Here is a 17472-nt window from a genome sequence, read left to right on the forward strand (position 1 = left end):
TAAAATATAACCGGACGCTGGCGTAGATGGTCGAATAAACTGCTGTATTCACACAGCTGCTTTCACACACTGCTGTGTGACAGCAGTTTATTCAGCTGTGTGAGAACCCGGAGGAATCCTCCCGAGGGATTGATAAAGTTTTATTTAATCTAATTTAATCTAATAACTTTAATCTCAGCCAAACCGTTTTACTCACCAACAAATAAAACACAACTAAAGCACTGAAAAAGGCCAAACAATAACATGTTTAAGTTATTTGATGTTTACACAGCTACATTCTCGCCTGAAAATGTGTTAAAAGTTTATTTTGCGACCCAGAAAGAGTAATAAGAGTAAAACTAAGTAGCTGCAGTAATAGTAGCCATTGTTGGAAACTGAAATTGGCTGGGCCAGTCTGGGATATGGCTTTTCAGTTTTGTTGTCCGGGTGGAAAATCGGGAGAAATTGGGGAGAATGGTCGCCCCCAGAGATTTTTGGGAGGGGCACTAAAATTCGGGATTCCCCGGAAGAATCGGGAGTGCTGGCATGTATGGCCTAGCATAGCCTGTAACGTTATTGTGACGGACACATTATATGAGTGAACTTGACTTTAAGTGACTTACAGGTTTCTTTGAAAAATACTTTCTTATATCCAGGTTCTTCCTTTTTGCTGCCATCCTCCTCTTCTCCTTGCAGCGCAGGCTACTAGGTTTTCTTTCTATCGGGTTGTTTTTCTTTACTCGAAGGGATCAAATTATTGGTGGGGACAATTCAATAATCGCTGGATATTGGTGGGGACACGTCCCTTCCGTTCATGCCAAATCTACGCCCTTGCAGAGATTAGTAATAACTAATAATGAAATGCATAGAGGTGATGGTTGGTGTGATGCTTGGTTTTGGTTGTTTATGGTTTGTAATTTGTGCCTTTATAGTTTGGTTATAGATAACTTCATGTTCCTTCAGCCTTGTCTCTTTTTTTGGACTTTTTTTCGCATGTCAAGTTGATCTTGGGTGCACATTCAGTTGTGTCACTCTTCCCGTTTTCTTTTGGCAAGTGTTGTTCCTTCCATCTCATTTGTTTAGTTGTCTCCAGCTTGGTTTCCCACCAGTTCCAACTCCCCTCATTACCTTGTCTTTATATTGTCTGTGCATTCTGTGTTTTTGTGGAGTCCTGTATCCTAACTAATCTCTGATTTTTATGTCTTCTGTTTTTGTAATTATTTTCTTAGATTCTGGACTTTGTTTATGTTTTGATCTATCAGTATTAAAGCTTGCCTTGGTGTTATTGGTGCTGCTCCCCAAGTACAAACTACAAATGAATCGACCTCTCACACAGCCTTAAACGTGACAGGCATACAAATCTAGTTGTAGCAAAAATAAAAGGAAGTGCAATAAAAGATTTTTTATTCTTTGCAAATTTGCATCTTTTGAATATCAATATGAAAAAAAATTATTGGTGCTTCAGATTTTGCCTTTGAAAATACAGTAGAGCAAGCTCTGTATCAAGTCATCAACAGATAATTTTGACCAGCAAAACATTTGTAATCACACGGGGCTAAAGCAGAGGAAAGCACAGCAGACCTAACAGCAAGAAAAAGAAGCCTGTGGGCATTTTCTGTCCAGTCCCACTGGTTTCTGTACTCTTGTTTTGTAGCTGCCTCTTCTGACCATTTGTTAGATGGCAGCGTTTCATGTTTCCAGCTTTGTCCCAAACCAGCATCTTTGCCTGAGTAGAGCAGCAGCTGGATGTGTAGCTCACAAACAGTGGCTGAGATACATCCAGCGACCATTCTGAAATATTCAAAGGGGGGCCCCCTGTCTCTAATCTGGCCTTGTGGTTGTGTTGCTCTTGGTGGTGGTGGTAGGCTCCATTTGTTGATTTATCCCTCTGTGTCTGTTGCAGCTCAATGCCAGGCTCTCCAAGGCTGTCCTCTGAGGTTGGGTTACTGTGAAACAAAATCAGAATACCTTCACCTTCCTGTAGCTGCAGAGCATCAAGGCCAGAGTGTCCGATATCTGATACAGACAGAGACACACTCCAGCTAGTCGCGTTGCAAATTGCAGAACAGTTCGATTGGACTCGTGCTGCAGAGCAGGATGGTGGGGACGTGTCTGAATCCTGTAGGCAAGAGAAAATCATCATATACACAATAAACCAAAAAACAAGTTTTCAGCAGAATATCCTGCAGTTTCTCTTATTGCTCACCTGAGGGACCACAGTCAAGTAGGCCACTGCATAATTTGAGTCAGCAGAATGAAGATCATTTACAGTCAGTGTAAGGGTGACTGTCACCCCTGCCTGCGCTGTGGCTGGAGTCTGGAGGTACACCTGGTCACGAAAAGACCTTTGTTCTGCTACAAGAAAGCTGAAGGGCAAAAACATGAATTGTGAAATCATTTAACTTATACTTACAATACTGTGCCAGAGTTTTGAACTAGCCATCATTTAATTTATATTTTTCTTAAAATGCGAAATAGATGCAAGGTTTTATCTCCTTTCTTTTAGTAGTCTTCAGGAATAGGTCTCCAGGCTTCTTAAAAGACATTCAAAGGTCCTCTTTGAATGCCGGCTGCCTTTTGTTCCACCCTCTGTCAAGATCATCCCACACTGCTTCAATAAAGTTAAGGTCCAGGCTCTGGGGAGGCCAATCCATGAATAATAGTGTTCTACTTTGTGTTTTTCTATCCAGGTATGCTTTTAATGCACTGGCAGTGTGTTTGGGATCATTGTCATGAAAAATTAAGCCACTGCCAATCAGGCCCAAAATGGAATCATACCTTTCTGTGTTCTTAATTGCATCAATTTTAACAAGATTCCCAACACCAATGGGTGAAATGCAGGCCAAACCATGACTGTAGATACTGACTGTTGTCATTCCATAAGACCCGTTACCACAGATTTTCAGTCCATAATTTGGTATATCTAAGCTTTTTCCCGTTTCCCTTCCTTGGGGATGGCTTCATGACGGCCTTTATAGGCATCTTTATCTGCTATGGATAGTTAAGTGGGCATGCCACTTCTTATTTTGTCCGCAACTGGTCTAATTTCCTCACACTTTTTAATGACACACTACTCAGCTAATAGTTCTTTTGAATAATCTTGTTGGTACATTTTGTTACTGTTTCACAGTGTTATCTTTGAAATTTTCATTAAAAAGAAATGGGAACAAATTATGTGTTTTAATAACAAAGTGCATAAAGTTAAAATTTAAAATTGGTTCTTTTCCCCATCTAAAGCACAAGTGCAAACTGCAATAGGTGCACACCCTTAATATATCCACTAGCAAAAAAGAAAATTAGAAAGCCAATCTGATATGAAGAGCAGAATTGAGGGGTGACTCAAGACTTTTGTACATAACTGTATAATTTAAAAAATATTTTGGGTTACTAAGTTTACATAGTTTTCAAAGGTGAGAGAATGCCAGCGAAGGTGACAAAAGAAGCGGGATGGCAGTCTAAGTTTGCTTTGTACCTGAGCAAGATGTATTTTCATTTTGATCTACCTGTGGGGCTCTGTCATAAGAAGATATCCACAGTCATCATCGGCTGTCCAACTGAAGTTCCGTGCTGCACCGTGGTTTTGGATCTCAAAGTTCACCACAGCACTCTGACCAGGCACGAGGTCAGGAAGAGAAAGCACCTGAATAATGTGTGAAACAGACTGTGTCAAAAGTGCACGGACCACCGGTCAAAGAAAGGTCATCACCTGACACCTCTACATAGATACTGTAGGTAATCAATAACTTATAATTGTGCCATCTGGCCCTGCAGAATTTAAAGAAGCAAGAAAATAGAGTTTTACAGAGAAAACTGTAAATCCAGAAAGTATTCACAGGGCTATACTTGTTCTACAGTTTGCCATGTTGCAGCCTTTTCATCTCAGAATTCGACACAAAATATCCCATATTGACATTTTCGGGTTGTTTTCATTTTTCTCATTCTTCTTTGCAGAACCTCTCAACCTCCATTAGGATCGATGGGAAGCATCAATGCACAGCCATTTTCAAATCTCTCTAGACATGTTCAATCCGGTTCTAATCTGGTCTCTGGCTGGGACACTCCAGGATTTAACAAAGGAGTGGTCTTAGAGAGTCTTTATATGGGTTCATATGGCCCACAGCAAGAAGCTACCACCAGCATGCTTCACTGTAGGGATGGTATCGGTCTGGTAATATGCAGTGATGAGAAAAGTTAGATTCTTTTAACCAGAGGATTTTGTTTCTCATGGTCTAAAATGGTTGCCCTTCTAGAACGTCCTCATCTCTCCACAGAGCAATGCTGAAGCTCTGTCAGAGTAACCGTTGGGTTTTGATCACTCCCCTGACTAAGGCCCTTGTACCCTAATCTCTCTGGTTGGGCAGGCAGACAGCTCTAGGAAGAGGCCTGGTGGTTCAAAACTGGTACCATTTACGGATGATGGAGCACACTGTGCTCACTGGAAACTTCAATGCTGTAGAGGTTTTTCTGTAACTTTTCCCAGATCTGTGCCTCAGAGGTCTTGGACTTCATGGCTTGGTTTGTGCTCTGACATACAGTCTCAACTATGAGACCATATATATATATATATATATATATATATATATATATGACAATGTTGTGTAATAAGTGAAGTGATGTGAATACTTTCTTGATACACTGTAAGAGTGCAAGAGTGCTTTACATTTATTGTGCACAGAAATAACCAAACCAAAACAATTTCCATTTAAAATATAAGAAAAATTGAAAAATAGATGTACATAACAGAGTAACGGAGATGAACTATAGTAAACTTGGAGTAGAAAGCAGCCTCTGTCCTCTTCAGCATTATTGCTAACAATTACCTGTATCTGAATGTGAGTGGGCTCCACCATCTCTGTGGAAACCCTCTCCAGTTTGTTTCCTCTGCTGTCCTCGCCTGAAAGTCTAATGCAGAAGGGAACTCTGGGAAAAGGGTCCACCAAGCCCACCAGCTCCTCCAAGGAATAGATAGATGAAGAGGAGGAGTTGAGCTTCACCTGCTGAAGACTTTCTCCTTCAGCCCCCAGCAGTGTTGCATGACTAAAAGATGCCTCTTCATCTGAACCCAGGCCTGTAACAGCCACCACTAGAAAGGCAGGAACACCTGAAAATTAGAAAGATATATTCTTAAACATATTGTTTACTTACAAATCCTCATTATCGTGTAAATTTATCAAAATCCCTCACCTGCTGTAGGATTACCATCAACTCTGGCCAGACCCGGGTGTGTCTCATTGGTTATAATTGCAAAATAATACAGGAAGTCTACACCGCTGTCACCTGGTGGTGTAGATCAAAAGACAAATCAATTTTAAAAAATGTTTTTAAAAAAATCTCATACCACAGTAAAGCTGCATTTGAATTGAAAATGAATATCTGCCAGGTGATCTGCTTGATGTACTCGATATTATTTCTTTTACCTATAACATTGAACGTAAGATGCCCATTGCTCTTGGCTTGCAGTTTCCACTGGCCAGGTTGTAAAGGAGGAAACAGGTTGACACGGTACAGTCCCTGAAATTGCTGTAGCACTGCTAGGGGACCTTCTTCATTCAACAGTGACTGACTCTGGTCTGAGAAGAGAAGCATAAACAGCTGAGCTTATTTTACCCTCAAATTACAAAGAAAAAAAAGTTAAAGAATGATCTTTGCAAGGTAACACTTTAAAGTATGTGTGATAAATCTAGCGCGTAATTCCCCTGTAACTAAACTGAATTTCAGTGTAGTGTAAATACCTTTCAATATTTACATGTAAATATAATTATACTGCTATTTAAAAGAAAATATGCTGAAATTCAATTTAATTACAGGGAAATTGCACCCTGTACATGATATTTCAAGCAAATGCAAAGTACAGTTCAAAGTGCAGTGTCGTGATGGAAAAAAAGCTAACCCTGACTTCAAAGCTGATGTTAATATGATGTGAGAATTACCTGATGGACTGGTAAGGATACACTCCGTCATAGTGCCAGAGACATGTAGGGTGACATTTTTTACCGAGCTGTCAACTCTAAATGTATGAACGGACATCAGGTCTTTGTGACTTTCCACATGGAGGAGGGTCACCTGAGGTAGGAGAAGAAAAATAAGTTGTGATAGGTAATGAAGGTAATGAAGAGTAATTATAAGTGATATCATTATGAAATTAAAGGTCTAAAAGAGAAATTAGTCGGCTTGCTGGAAAAGAAACTAATAAAAAAAAATTAGAAATATACTTTGTGATATAACTTTTTATAAAATCTGACACATTTCTGCTCAGCAAAAAGTTGCAGCTAAGATAGACTACTTGATTAAAAAAGATTTACATGTGCTAACTGTCATGTAGAAAATGAAATTATATTGTTTTTTCAATGCTTTATAAGCAGCAGTTGCCATGTTTGTCTGAGAAAATTAGAGCATTAGGTCAATGGAAAATTTCATATTTACAGTTTTTGCCCGTTGCTTGAACACTATAAACCCATGCTCAGACTAAAGTAACACAACGTGAAGCTTTTGTTACCATACCTCAAACACATGTACCCATACCTTAAACAAAAGCGCTGCTTTGCACCCCAGTACCAATTATGCAACACTCCTACTCCTTTATGCAACACACTTACTCCTTTATGCAACACACATGGTCCTGCATGCTACACTCTATTTCATACATAAGACACTTCGCTCACAAAATGAAATGTCAGGGTGCCATTCGGAAAACACATGTATCCAAAATACAAAACACATCGGGTAATTGCAACCACTCAAATATACACCTGAAGGCACTTACTTGCAAAACTGAACACCAATTAGCCAGCCACAAAAAGCCCTCAGTTTAGCCAATTCAAGAACTTTGCAAGCATGGATGGAGGGAGAGCAAGAGGAAGAGGAAGAGGTAGAGGAGGAGGAGGAAGAGGAGGAGAAGGCCGAAGAGGCCATGAACGGACCCATATTTCTGATGAAATAAGAGCAACTTTGGTGGACCATGTCATCAACCATGGCCTGACTATGAGGGAAGCTGGGCAGAGAGTCCACCCACATCTAAGCCGCTTCACAGTGGCATCTATAATACGAACATTCCGACTAGAAAACAGGTCTGTCTTCACCTCCATACCTTCTGCTCTACTCAGATGGTTCCATAGCACTGTTCTACAGTATATCACATTACCATATCAAGTGTACGGGGTGCTAATGCTCCTTTTGCAGCCAAAGTGGCTGATTCCTTATATTGAAGTACAGTGTTGTACAGTGGATGACACAGTACATACAGTAAAGTACTGTAAGAAAAATAAGCAAACCGATGACAATATGTGGTTGTATTCCTCCAGAATGACCCGAAGACCTTCTGGGGGAGGACGGCAACGCCTGTTCACACAACGGCAGGAACTTGCTGTTGTGGACCTAGTGAGGGCAGACAATGCCATCCGTCTCCACCAGCTACGACGGAAAATACTTGCAGACAGGCGAGTGTTCAGCAACATAAACCATGTGAGCATCACCACCATCAGACGCATCTTGGGTAAACTCAGCATCACCATGAAGCAGCTCTACAGAGTCCCATTCGAGAGGAACAGTGACAGGGTCAAAGGACTTCGAGCTGAATATGTACGGGTACGTGTAACTGTCCCTTACATTTACAATAGAGTATTGGTGAAGTCCAGTAGCAGCTGAATATGTACCATATCAGTACCACATGGATCTATTCTGAGAGCTACACAGGTACCTGTGTGATGGGGTGAGGGTGCCGTATGTGTAGCACTGTAGTACAGTGACATGTTCCCCTTTTTTTCAGAGAATCTCGGCCATGGATGGAGCTGCACAGCCTCATGAATACATTTTCATTGATGAAGCTGGATTCGACCTGAGCAAAACAAGACGACGGGGTCGTAATGTAATTGGCCAAAGGGCAATTGTGCACGTCCCAGGGCAGCGCGGGGGAAACATCACATTATGTGCCGCCATATGCCTTCGAGGGCTTCTGCACCATCATGCAATACTAGGTCCATACAATAGCCAACACATACTCACATTTCTAGATGCTCTCCATGATATAGTTGTACAGAACAGACCAGATCAGCCCAGGTTTGTGGTGATATGGGATCATGTCAGTTTCCATCGGGCTGCTCTGGTCCAGGCCTGGTTCTCCAACCACAATCAATTTGAAGTGGTATACTTGCCCCCTTACCATTTTTAAACCCTATTGAGGATTTTTTTAGGCTTGGAGATGACGTGTATATGACCGCCAACCACATGCCCGCATGCCTCTTCTGCAGGCAATGGAACAGGCCTGCGGCGACATTCAGGTGACAGCAATCCATGGATGGTTTCGACATGCAAGAGGATATTTTCCCCGGTGCCCAGCGGGAGAGGACACTGCTTGCGATGTTGATGAGGTCCTGTGGCCAGACCCCAACAGACGGCGGGATCCATGAGCCCACTTATGCACAATTGTCATGGTTTTTTGTGTTTACAGTATAGTGTTTTTTCTATTGCAGTATTATTGTGTTGTGGTTTTTTTTTTTTTTTGCTTTATCTGAATTCATGGTACTGCGATGTACACTATTGAGTAGGTCTATTTGCGTTTTTGGTTGTTTGGAAATGTGTCTCCTGTAAATGTGCCTTCTGAATACACAATGGAAATCAAGGACTGCAGTGTTTTATGTAAAGAAGACTAGTGTGTTCCCCCTGATCTGTAAGTGTTTGCATATGATGCAAGTATGTGTCATTTTGTCAACAGAGTTACATTTTGACAGAGGAATGTTAGGTTTTGACAGCAGAGTTTAGGTTTTGGGAGTGGAGTTTCATTTTGGCACAGATGTGTATGGTATATTTCCCAGTGTTGTGTCGTGTTTACTTGTGTTTAGAGTTTTGGCACAATGAGCGACGTTTTGCCAAATGTGTTCAAGCAACGGGCAAAAACTGTAATTGAAATTTTCTAATATTAAATGGTTGATAAATTATGAAGGTGGGAAATTGAGACTGCTAGAATGAGGGAAGTTAACAGATACTGTGAGCTAGTGTACTACCTCAGTTCCTTAAATAACTTGTTAACTTTGTTTGGAGTGAATTTCCAGTAAAAAATCTTATTTTGGCACCTTGTCAGCTGCTGTGTTGTCCTCCACTATTGTGGAGACCCTGTGTATGTCAGAGTTGGTGGTGAATATTGTTAGTCCTCCTGACAGGGAGGACAGTGAAGAGTAGAGATTAAAACGATCAGGAGATAAAGGTTCTCTACTTCTCCTCTTCCTCCTCATTAACCTGCCTCGGCTCTCTTTGGTGTAGTTGGGATCTTCAGTAAGGAGAAAAGTCACCTGTAGGGAAAATAAGTGCTGTCAGCTGTAAGTACACTGACATACAGTTTGCTTTACTGCAGTCCCCCTGTCCAAAGTAATTTCACAGTGAGCAAGAGAAGGCAAACAAGAGGGGTTCTTTCAGTCTTTCAATCTGGCTGCATGTTATTTTTGCTCCTTATTAGTATAACTGCTGGATGAATTATTTTCTTTGTTACAGTTTTTTCTGATAGCTTAAGCACATTTTTTGTAACTATTGGCTAATTTTGCAAAACTCTTCACACAAATAAGAAAACCTGTCACCCAATCATCAAAACATTGTAGTTCTCTTGCAAAAGCAAACACAGCTGGATTAACTCTTCACACCTTCGTAAAAATGGTGTTTCCGTATCAAACAGTACACACAAGCCATCATCTACTAAGCACACAATGCGCCAACTGCACACTGATGGTATGAATACAAAACACATCTGGCTTTTGCTTTCTCTGCGCACAAGGTAGGCTATGTCAGTTTGAGCTCATACTTCTGTCATAGATCCATAAGCATAGAGGGATCCAAACTTCAAGTACATCAAAACAAACACAAGTGTTTATTTCCAAGTATAGGATTATTTGCAATCGCCATAATGACTATATGGGTTACTTGGTCTGCAGTGAACATGCTTCCTCTGCCCCAGCATCTGGTCATCTAGCAATTCTGTAAAGTAACAATTTCAGTATTTTTACATCAATGGTATTGGTGTGTTTCTCATTGGCATATGGCAGTGCTACAAATCTTTGTGCGAAGTGACTGTACTAACCGATTCTCATTTCAAGATGTCCTTATGGTACTTGCTACAGTGTAGCGGCTCGAGTTAGGCTGGACCCGTTGGCCAGCTACCCTCAGGGTCATTCCACGGTTGATGACATGGTCCACTATTGTAGCTCTGATGTCATCAGCAATTCTATTTCTTACTCTTCCTACCCTTCCTCTCCCCCCTCCTCATCTTCCTCTCCCCCCTCCTCGTCTTCCTCTTGCTCCTCCTTGTCCTTGTCGTCCTCTTCATCCTACTTCTTCACCTCCACGTCCTCTTCCTCGGCCTCCTCTACTTCTCACTCTTTCTGCTCCCTCCATTGTACTCCGCACACACAGCTTACCTGTATTATAGTGCTTAGGCTGATTGCAAAGTGAACTAATTATCTAAAAAAGTTTTCACATGTGAAAGTGTGCCAGACAGTTGGCAAGTTAGTGTTAATGATAGCCATACATGTGTATACTTTTGCTAGGAGTGTGTTGGAAATTTGGTAATTGAGTGTTGTGCAGTGAATTGTGCCTACAGTTTTGCAAAGTGTGTGTTACAAAATTGCAAACTGAGTGCAAAGCAGTTTTTGTGCTTTTAGTTTTGCAAACTCAGTGAGTGGTTTTGCTATAAGTCTGAATAGTTTTAGAGATTGTGCTACAGGAATCACAGTTAGGGTTTAAGCATTCAGAAAAAACTGTAATAAAACTGTCCTTTGGTTAAAAGGTTTCATGATACAATAGCACCACTGTGTGGCCAGTGACAAAAACTACAATTCCATTAAACTTTTAATTTTCAACTAGTGTAGCTGCTGCCACCTGCCGGCCACATGAGGCAGGTAATCTCCACCAGCTTTCAGCAGGCACAGTTTCTCCAGGAAATTCTTATTTCCTTTAAAACCCATCTAAAAATGTAATTCACGCAGTGCTTTCTTTATAAATATACATACAAACAGAAGCTGTATAACCAGTAGCAATCACATCAGATGAAGGCTTTTATTTTAAAGTTTTGAAAATCTGAGAACAGGTTATTAAACAGCAGCTCCCGGTTGGTGTTTGTCTTCGCTGTCAACCTTAAAGCAGCTCTGATTTTTGTTAAACATAATGCTATGTGACAGATGAAAAAAAAAAGACTTCCCTTCAAAGGTGCATATACCTTGCTCTGTTTCTCGAGGGAGAGGGCCTTCACCACACCGAATAAATGGGCATCTTTAGGGGAAGCGTCAGTGAACACGAAGATCTCAGACAGAGGTGGACTGTGAGTGAGTGCCAGCTAATAACAAGAAGAGAGCAAGTTAGTGGTGACATGTCCAATCTATACAACTGCAGTGTTTGTGTTTTCTAACTCAGGTGTCTTAGCTGAAGAACTACAGGGTGATTTAAAGAAACCCCTTGTCACACACACACATGCACGCACACACACATACACACACAACATCACTTATTCTCTCTGAGTGTTTAGCGTCTAAATGTACCTGAATTGCGGAGAGGCACATCTCTGGTTCATCTCCGCCTCCAAGAGCCATCAGCCCCTCCATGTGCTGCATGAACTGGCCTGGATCATCAGTCTCAAATACCGGTCCTACTCCTGCACAGTACAGTAAATATAAATGCTTACAGACTGTGATAAGGAACAGCTTGTTTGCAGTCTTTATAGACCCTTATTGTCTATTTAAAACATATTTACAGTACCATAAGACTGAATCTTTAAGCTATCAAGAGGCTCTGTCTATAAGTTATTATATTAATATATTATTTCTCATTTCATTGCTTTCATGGAAGTCACAGAAGTTCATTCAGTCATTCTTTGAACTGAGGGAAACAGATGGCACAAATCTAGAGGCTCACTGTTGATAGAACATACAGTAGGCATGAAACATATAATCAGAACTATACCTTCTACAGAAGTATATAAAGGTATGTATATAATGGGAAACACAATCACACATTAACAGGGGGCAAAAGCCTCTACAGGTTTATCTGTTATGACCTGCAGGCACTTTTTACCACCAGCTGTCACCTGGATCGTGGAAGGGGACGAGCACAAAGGTGCCGAGTTGCCCCGGGCTGTTGGCTCTGCTCTGTATGATGGATTGAGCCCGAAGACGAGCAGCGTGGATCTCCTCAAACATGCTGCCTGTGGTGTCCATGACAAAAACCAGTGCAGGAACTTGCTTCACACTAAAGAGTCTTCAAAGAGAGTTCAGCAGCAATTAAAGACAGTCATTTCATGCAGCACAGGCATCACCTGAATCTTGTAACAAGTCTACAGTTCAGGGAGCTTTAACAGTGGTTTAAACTTACTTGAGAAAGTTTCTGTGGCCCACAGAGTCTCTGACGTCTCTCAGCACAGTCAGGGTGGCCTCAGTAGCCAAAGTGGCAGCTTTGAGATGGAGGTAATGATGAGGGGAGAAGAGAGGTGAGGTGCTGTCCTTGTTGATGCCCCCTTTGGCGCCCGAGAAGCGGCTGCTGTCTAGAATACCTCCATGACTGCATTTGCCTAGAAAAAAAACCCATCTTTACAGCTTTGTAGATGGAAACGTAGTTGAAAAAGTCTTTAAAATATTCTAAAAACCAAATGTGTTTATTTATTGTGTTTTTGTAACACTTTGCCTGCAGGTGGCCGAGGTTTACCCTGAGGTTTTGGAGGAAATGTACTGAAATATCCAGTGGTGAGCAGCTGAGAGTTTCCCTGTGTGGTTTTCAGTCTTGGCAGAAGGTTGTTTCGACAGGTGGTACTGAAGCACTCCATACAGGTAGGTGTGTCTTCTGAAAGCAGAAATGATGAAGGCTTTAGTTTTTACATTTAAACTTTTTTTTGTAATGTAATAATGAATATATCAGATTGACATATGTACAGCCAGGTTTCCAAAACATTGGGAGTCTGTGTTAAATGCATGACCAATAGAAATGATAGCTGATTTCCACTGAACCATTTAAAGCCACATTTGAAAGAATGTTGAACATTTGGCTGGTCAAGTTAATTAGTAAAGATGGGGAGTGCTTTACTAGACGTGGTGGGTCAATAGTTAAATGACGTGGATAATTATATGTGTATGTGTGTATATACATATACACACTGAGTGACACATTGAGTTTTGAAAAAAACCAACACATTATATAAATATTATATTCTTTTAAATGAAACATTATGCACCCTGCCTTCCTGGGTGCAGCTACTACCTTATTTTTTACGTCACTTCCATTTTCCTGCTAAACTAAACACTGACATAATTGCTCTGATCAAATCGTTTTCTTTATTTTGTTGAGTCAGTCAGCCTCTGTTCTGCCTAGTTTAAATCTCAGCACTCAGTCATTTTGCCTTTCAAATTCTCATTCATGAAACCCACTTCCTTTTCATCTCTGCCTCCCTCTTGTCACTAACAGCCCCACCCAGGCCTCCGTCTTCATCTTCACTCTCATTGTCCTAATTTCTATCATTGCTGGGACTCCATTCTGGTACAAGTCTGATTACAAAATAACATATTAATCGAACTGTTAAATAATAACTGAATGATCTCTACTTGATGAAATAAATACTATACAGTAGCATATTACAGTTTTTTCTGATAGCTTAAGCACATTTTTTGTAACTATTGGCTAATTTTGCAAAACTCTTCACACAAATAAGAAAACCTGTCACCCAATAATCAAAACATTGTAGTTCTCTTGCAAAAGCAAACACAGCTAGATTAACTCTTCACACCTTCGTAAAAATGGTGTTTCCGTATCAAACAGTACACACAAGCCATCATCTACTAAGCACACAATGCGCCAACTGCACACTGATGGTATGAATACAAAACACATCTGGCTTTTGCTTTCTCTGTGCACAAGGTAGGCTATGTCAGTTTGAGCTCATACTTCTGTCATAGATCCATAAGCATAGAGGGATCCAAACTTCAAGTACTGGTGTTTATTCAAACACATCAAAACAAACACAAGTGTTTATTTCCAAGTATAGGATTATTTGCAATCGCCATAATGACTATATGGGTTACTTGGTCTGCAGTGAACATGCTTCCTCTGCCCCCAGCATCTGGTCATCTAGCAATTCTGTAAAGTAACAATTTCAGTATTTTTACATCAATGGTATTGGTGTGTTTCTCATTGGCATATGGCAGTGCTACAAATCTTTGTGCAAAGTGACTGTACTAACCGATTCTCATTTCAAGATGTCCTTATGGTACTTGCTACAGTGTAGCGGCTCGAGTTAGGCTGGACCCGTTGGCCAGCTACCCTCAGGGTCATTCCACGGTTGATTACATGGTCCACTATTGTAGCTCTGATGTCATCAGCAATTCTATTTCTTACTCTTCCTACCCTTCCTCTCCCCCCTCCTCATCTTCCTCTCCCCCCTCCTCGTCTTCCTCTTGCTCCTCCTTGTCCTTGTCGTCCTCTTCATCCTACTTCTTCACCTCCACGTCCTCTTCCTCGGCCTCCTCTACTTCTCACTCTTTCTGCTCCCTCCATTGTACTCCGCACACACAGCTTACCTGTATTATAGTGCTTAGGCTGATTGCAAAGTGAACTAATTATCTAAAGAAGTTTTCACATGTGAAAGTGTGCCAGACAGTTGGCAAATTAGTGTTAATGATAGCCATACATGTGTATACTTTTGCTAGGAGTGTGTTGGAAATTTGGTAATTGAGTGTTGTGCAGTGAATTGTGCCTGCAGTTTTGCAAAGTGTGTGTTACAAAATTGCAAACTGAGTGCAAAGCAGTTTTTGTGCTTTTAGTTTTGCAAACTCAGTGAGTGGTTTTGCTATAAGTCTGAATAGTTTTAGAGATTGTGCTACAGGAATCACAGTTAGGGTTTAAGCATTCAGAAAAAACTGTAAAACAGATTAGACCACAATAGAATGACATCTGAAGAAGCAGCAAAATCGGTAGTAGGAAAACTGTGGAAGAGCTGTAACTTTAACACGTGAAGCTATGCAGTATGATAAAATGATGCAAAATGAAAAAATTCTGTAAAGCTGTTACCTCAGTAACTAGTCTTTTCAAGAGGACCTTTACAATAATGTGTAGATACAACTAATTTTGTTTTTTTGTGATTAAATGGGACTATAATGTCACATTCATGAATCACCTTTAGCTACAGGCACGGCAGGCTCCTCTGGCTGAAGCAGATGGAGGTAAATAGAACGCTGGCCCATCTCCACCCAGTTACTGTGGCTGTAGAAGTCCTGACATAGCAGATGTTCAAAACAAAAACATAGCCAAAACATTTCACTTCATGAAATATCTCTAAGGTTAAGCTAACCCTCCCCCTATTATTAAAATTCAGTTCTGTGTGGCAGATTACCTGCAGTGAATGAAATAGCTGACCCAGGCTATGACGGGCACTTTGGTACTCTTTGGCCCGCACTGAGAGCACAGTGTGGGTCCAGAACCGTCGTAGCATGACCGTGGCACTTTCAATATGCTCTGAATCAAAGTGGTAAACTGGGTCAGACCTTGTGGAGCTCCGGAAGTCCATGGCTGCATTGGATTTCACCACATCTCCCACAGCTCTCCAAAATCCACGTCCCAGTCTGATCTGCAATCGTTAGACCAGGACTTTTATCATTATTTGAAAGAAATTCAATACGTCTGTGTTCAAATATCACCATAGGGAGAAAGAGCGATTCAGTTAAATTTGCATACTTACTTAAAGAGGTAATTCAAACACTTTATGAACCACTGATGCTGCATTACTCAGTAAATCTCCTGACTGCAAACATGACCTCACCTCCTCTTTATCATGGTTTCCATGGTGTTTTTTTAGTCCCCTCAGAGTCTCCAGGGTTACGTTTAGAATGGCCCGCTCTGTAATGTACTGGTGAGTGTGTGAGTCCCAGGACAGAGTCAGCACTCTAGACCACAAGTCAGGGAGGAAACCCTCGCACGGTGAAGCCAGGAGAAGAAGGTAAGGGAGGGTAAAAAGGTGCACCTGCCTCCTCCAGATTCCTCTGTGCTGTGACATTGTGCTCTGAGCAGGTCACGTCCTACCTGCATGAAATAAAAACGAAATGTCATTTGCCTGATATCAGTCTTGCTAAAACTCATTATTTTGTCTTTTAATTGAAAGGATTTGAACTGACCTGACTTCTATTGTTCAGTAAAGTTTTGTGCTAATTTGATCAAGCTGTGCCACTCAACCATGCGTACTATTCTGTCATCACCCGGTCCTTACCACCACCCCCGACAGCTCCTCTCAGATTTTTCTCAGCCTTGCCTGTACAGAGCCTCCTATTGTTCTTTTTCATCTTAATTCAGATACATTCTTTGGGATTGTTCTCACAGTCTGTGCTTTCACGAGGAGAGAGTGCAACAAAGCACAAGGCCTATAAAAAACAACCTGTTCCTTTTACTATGTCACGGTCCCAATTAAAACTCTCCAGGATTGATTCAAAGACAGTCATTCACTTTAACATTTCACAAAGCAAAAACTTTGGTGGTGTTGGTGGTCAGTTTAAGCAATCACTTGCCATTTACCAACACAACTAATCAATTTTTAACACTTTAGCCTAATACGTTAACTGACTCCAGTGCAAAAATGAACACTAGATGAGCATGAAGTATGAGTTATTTTATGCCATAATGGTTATTTTTATTAGCTTCCAAATTAGCAGACAAATGCAAATATTTCTTTAGAGCTGTAGTCAGACCCAAAGAACTTGATAAAAACAGTCTCACCTCAGTTCATCCTGTATGTCTAGCCCTGTAGATCTGTTTGATCACGTAGCACAGCATCAAGAGTACAGAGTATCAAGAAACGCCACAACACATGCTTGTCAGTGGTTAAGCAAACCACAACATTTCCATCTTTGAAACAAAATAGCAAAGTCTTCACATTTGTGCGTCCTTGAGCTCTTGTTTCTTATTTGCTCCTCATGGATATAGAAACCCTCCCACCCCCCACAAAAAAAACAGGACCTGAATGTTAGAGGCACTTTCTTCAGATGAGAGTTTAGGTGATACTGCACAGTCTTGGGTGTGCCTCTTAGCTTTAGGGGTGCACTGTGGGGCAAAAGATATCTCGTCATAGCTCCCCATTGCCCCTCCTTATCTCCCCATTAAAGCACGGTGCATTGATTCACCACAATAGGGCTGAATATATTACCAGTCAGGGTGTTCAACTAAGGCCTACCCCAACCCCCTCTTTGCAATGTATCACACTCTGTGTTCCTCACAAAACCAAAAAAAGCACTTTGCAAAGGCGTTGAAAAGAGGGGAATCAGTTGCTAGACAACTCCAAAGAGGGTGTTGAGCTTGCAGGACTGAAATGTGGTTAAGGTTATAAAGAATACAGGATGTCTCTGCTTTGTGTTTTTGTTGTTGTTTTCTTATGCTGTTTTGTTTTGCCTTTTTTTTGGCATTTTAATTATTAAAATTAATTATTACAATTGAAAGTGAAACACAAGATGCAACGGTTGTTTTGTTGCTGTGTCTCACTCTCCTGCCCTG

At 41.1% G+C, this 17472-nt stretch overlaps 1 protein-coding gene across 2 annotated transcripts; it reads right to left on the bottom strand.

Moving 5' to 3' along the window:
* Window positions 1-1534: 1534 nt before the first annotated feature.
* Window positions 1535-15988, bottom strand: vwa7 (von Willebrand factor A domain containing 7). 2 transcript variants are annotated; one of them, XM_085370353.1, is made up of 16 exons: window positions 15755-15988; window positions 15329-15562; window positions 15113-15209; window positions 12655-12789; window positions 12325-12520; window positions 12041-12210; window positions 11496-11608; window positions 11177-11293; window positions 9048-9263; window positions 5910-6042; window positions 5397-5549; window positions 5164-5256; window positions 4800-5080; window positions 3483-3619; window positions 2186-2345; window positions 1535-2098 (listed from the first exon to the last, which is right to left on the bottom strand). In XM_085370353.1, exons 1-16 carry the CDS (start codon window positions 15986-15988, stop codon window positions 1535-1537), a joined length of 3033 nt encoding a protein of 1010 aa, XP_085226479.1. The 2 variants fall into 2 exon arrangements, with proteins under 2 accessions (XP_085226479.1, XP_085226480.1); XM_085370354.1 differs by having other exon boundaries at window positions 15329-15557; window positions 15750-15988.
* Window positions 15989-17472: the final 1484 nt, after the last annotated feature.

This window comes from Diplotaxodon limnothrissa, linkage group LG14 (genome assembly GCF_057381915.1).
Source record: "Diplotaxodon limnothrissa isolate DT_005_m linkage group LG14, D_limnothrissa_male_GT1.1, whole genome shotgun sequence".
Classification (NCBI taxonomy): Eukaryota; Metazoa; Chordata; class Actinopteri; order Cichliformes; family Cichlidae; genus Diplotaxodon; species Diplotaxodon limnothrissa.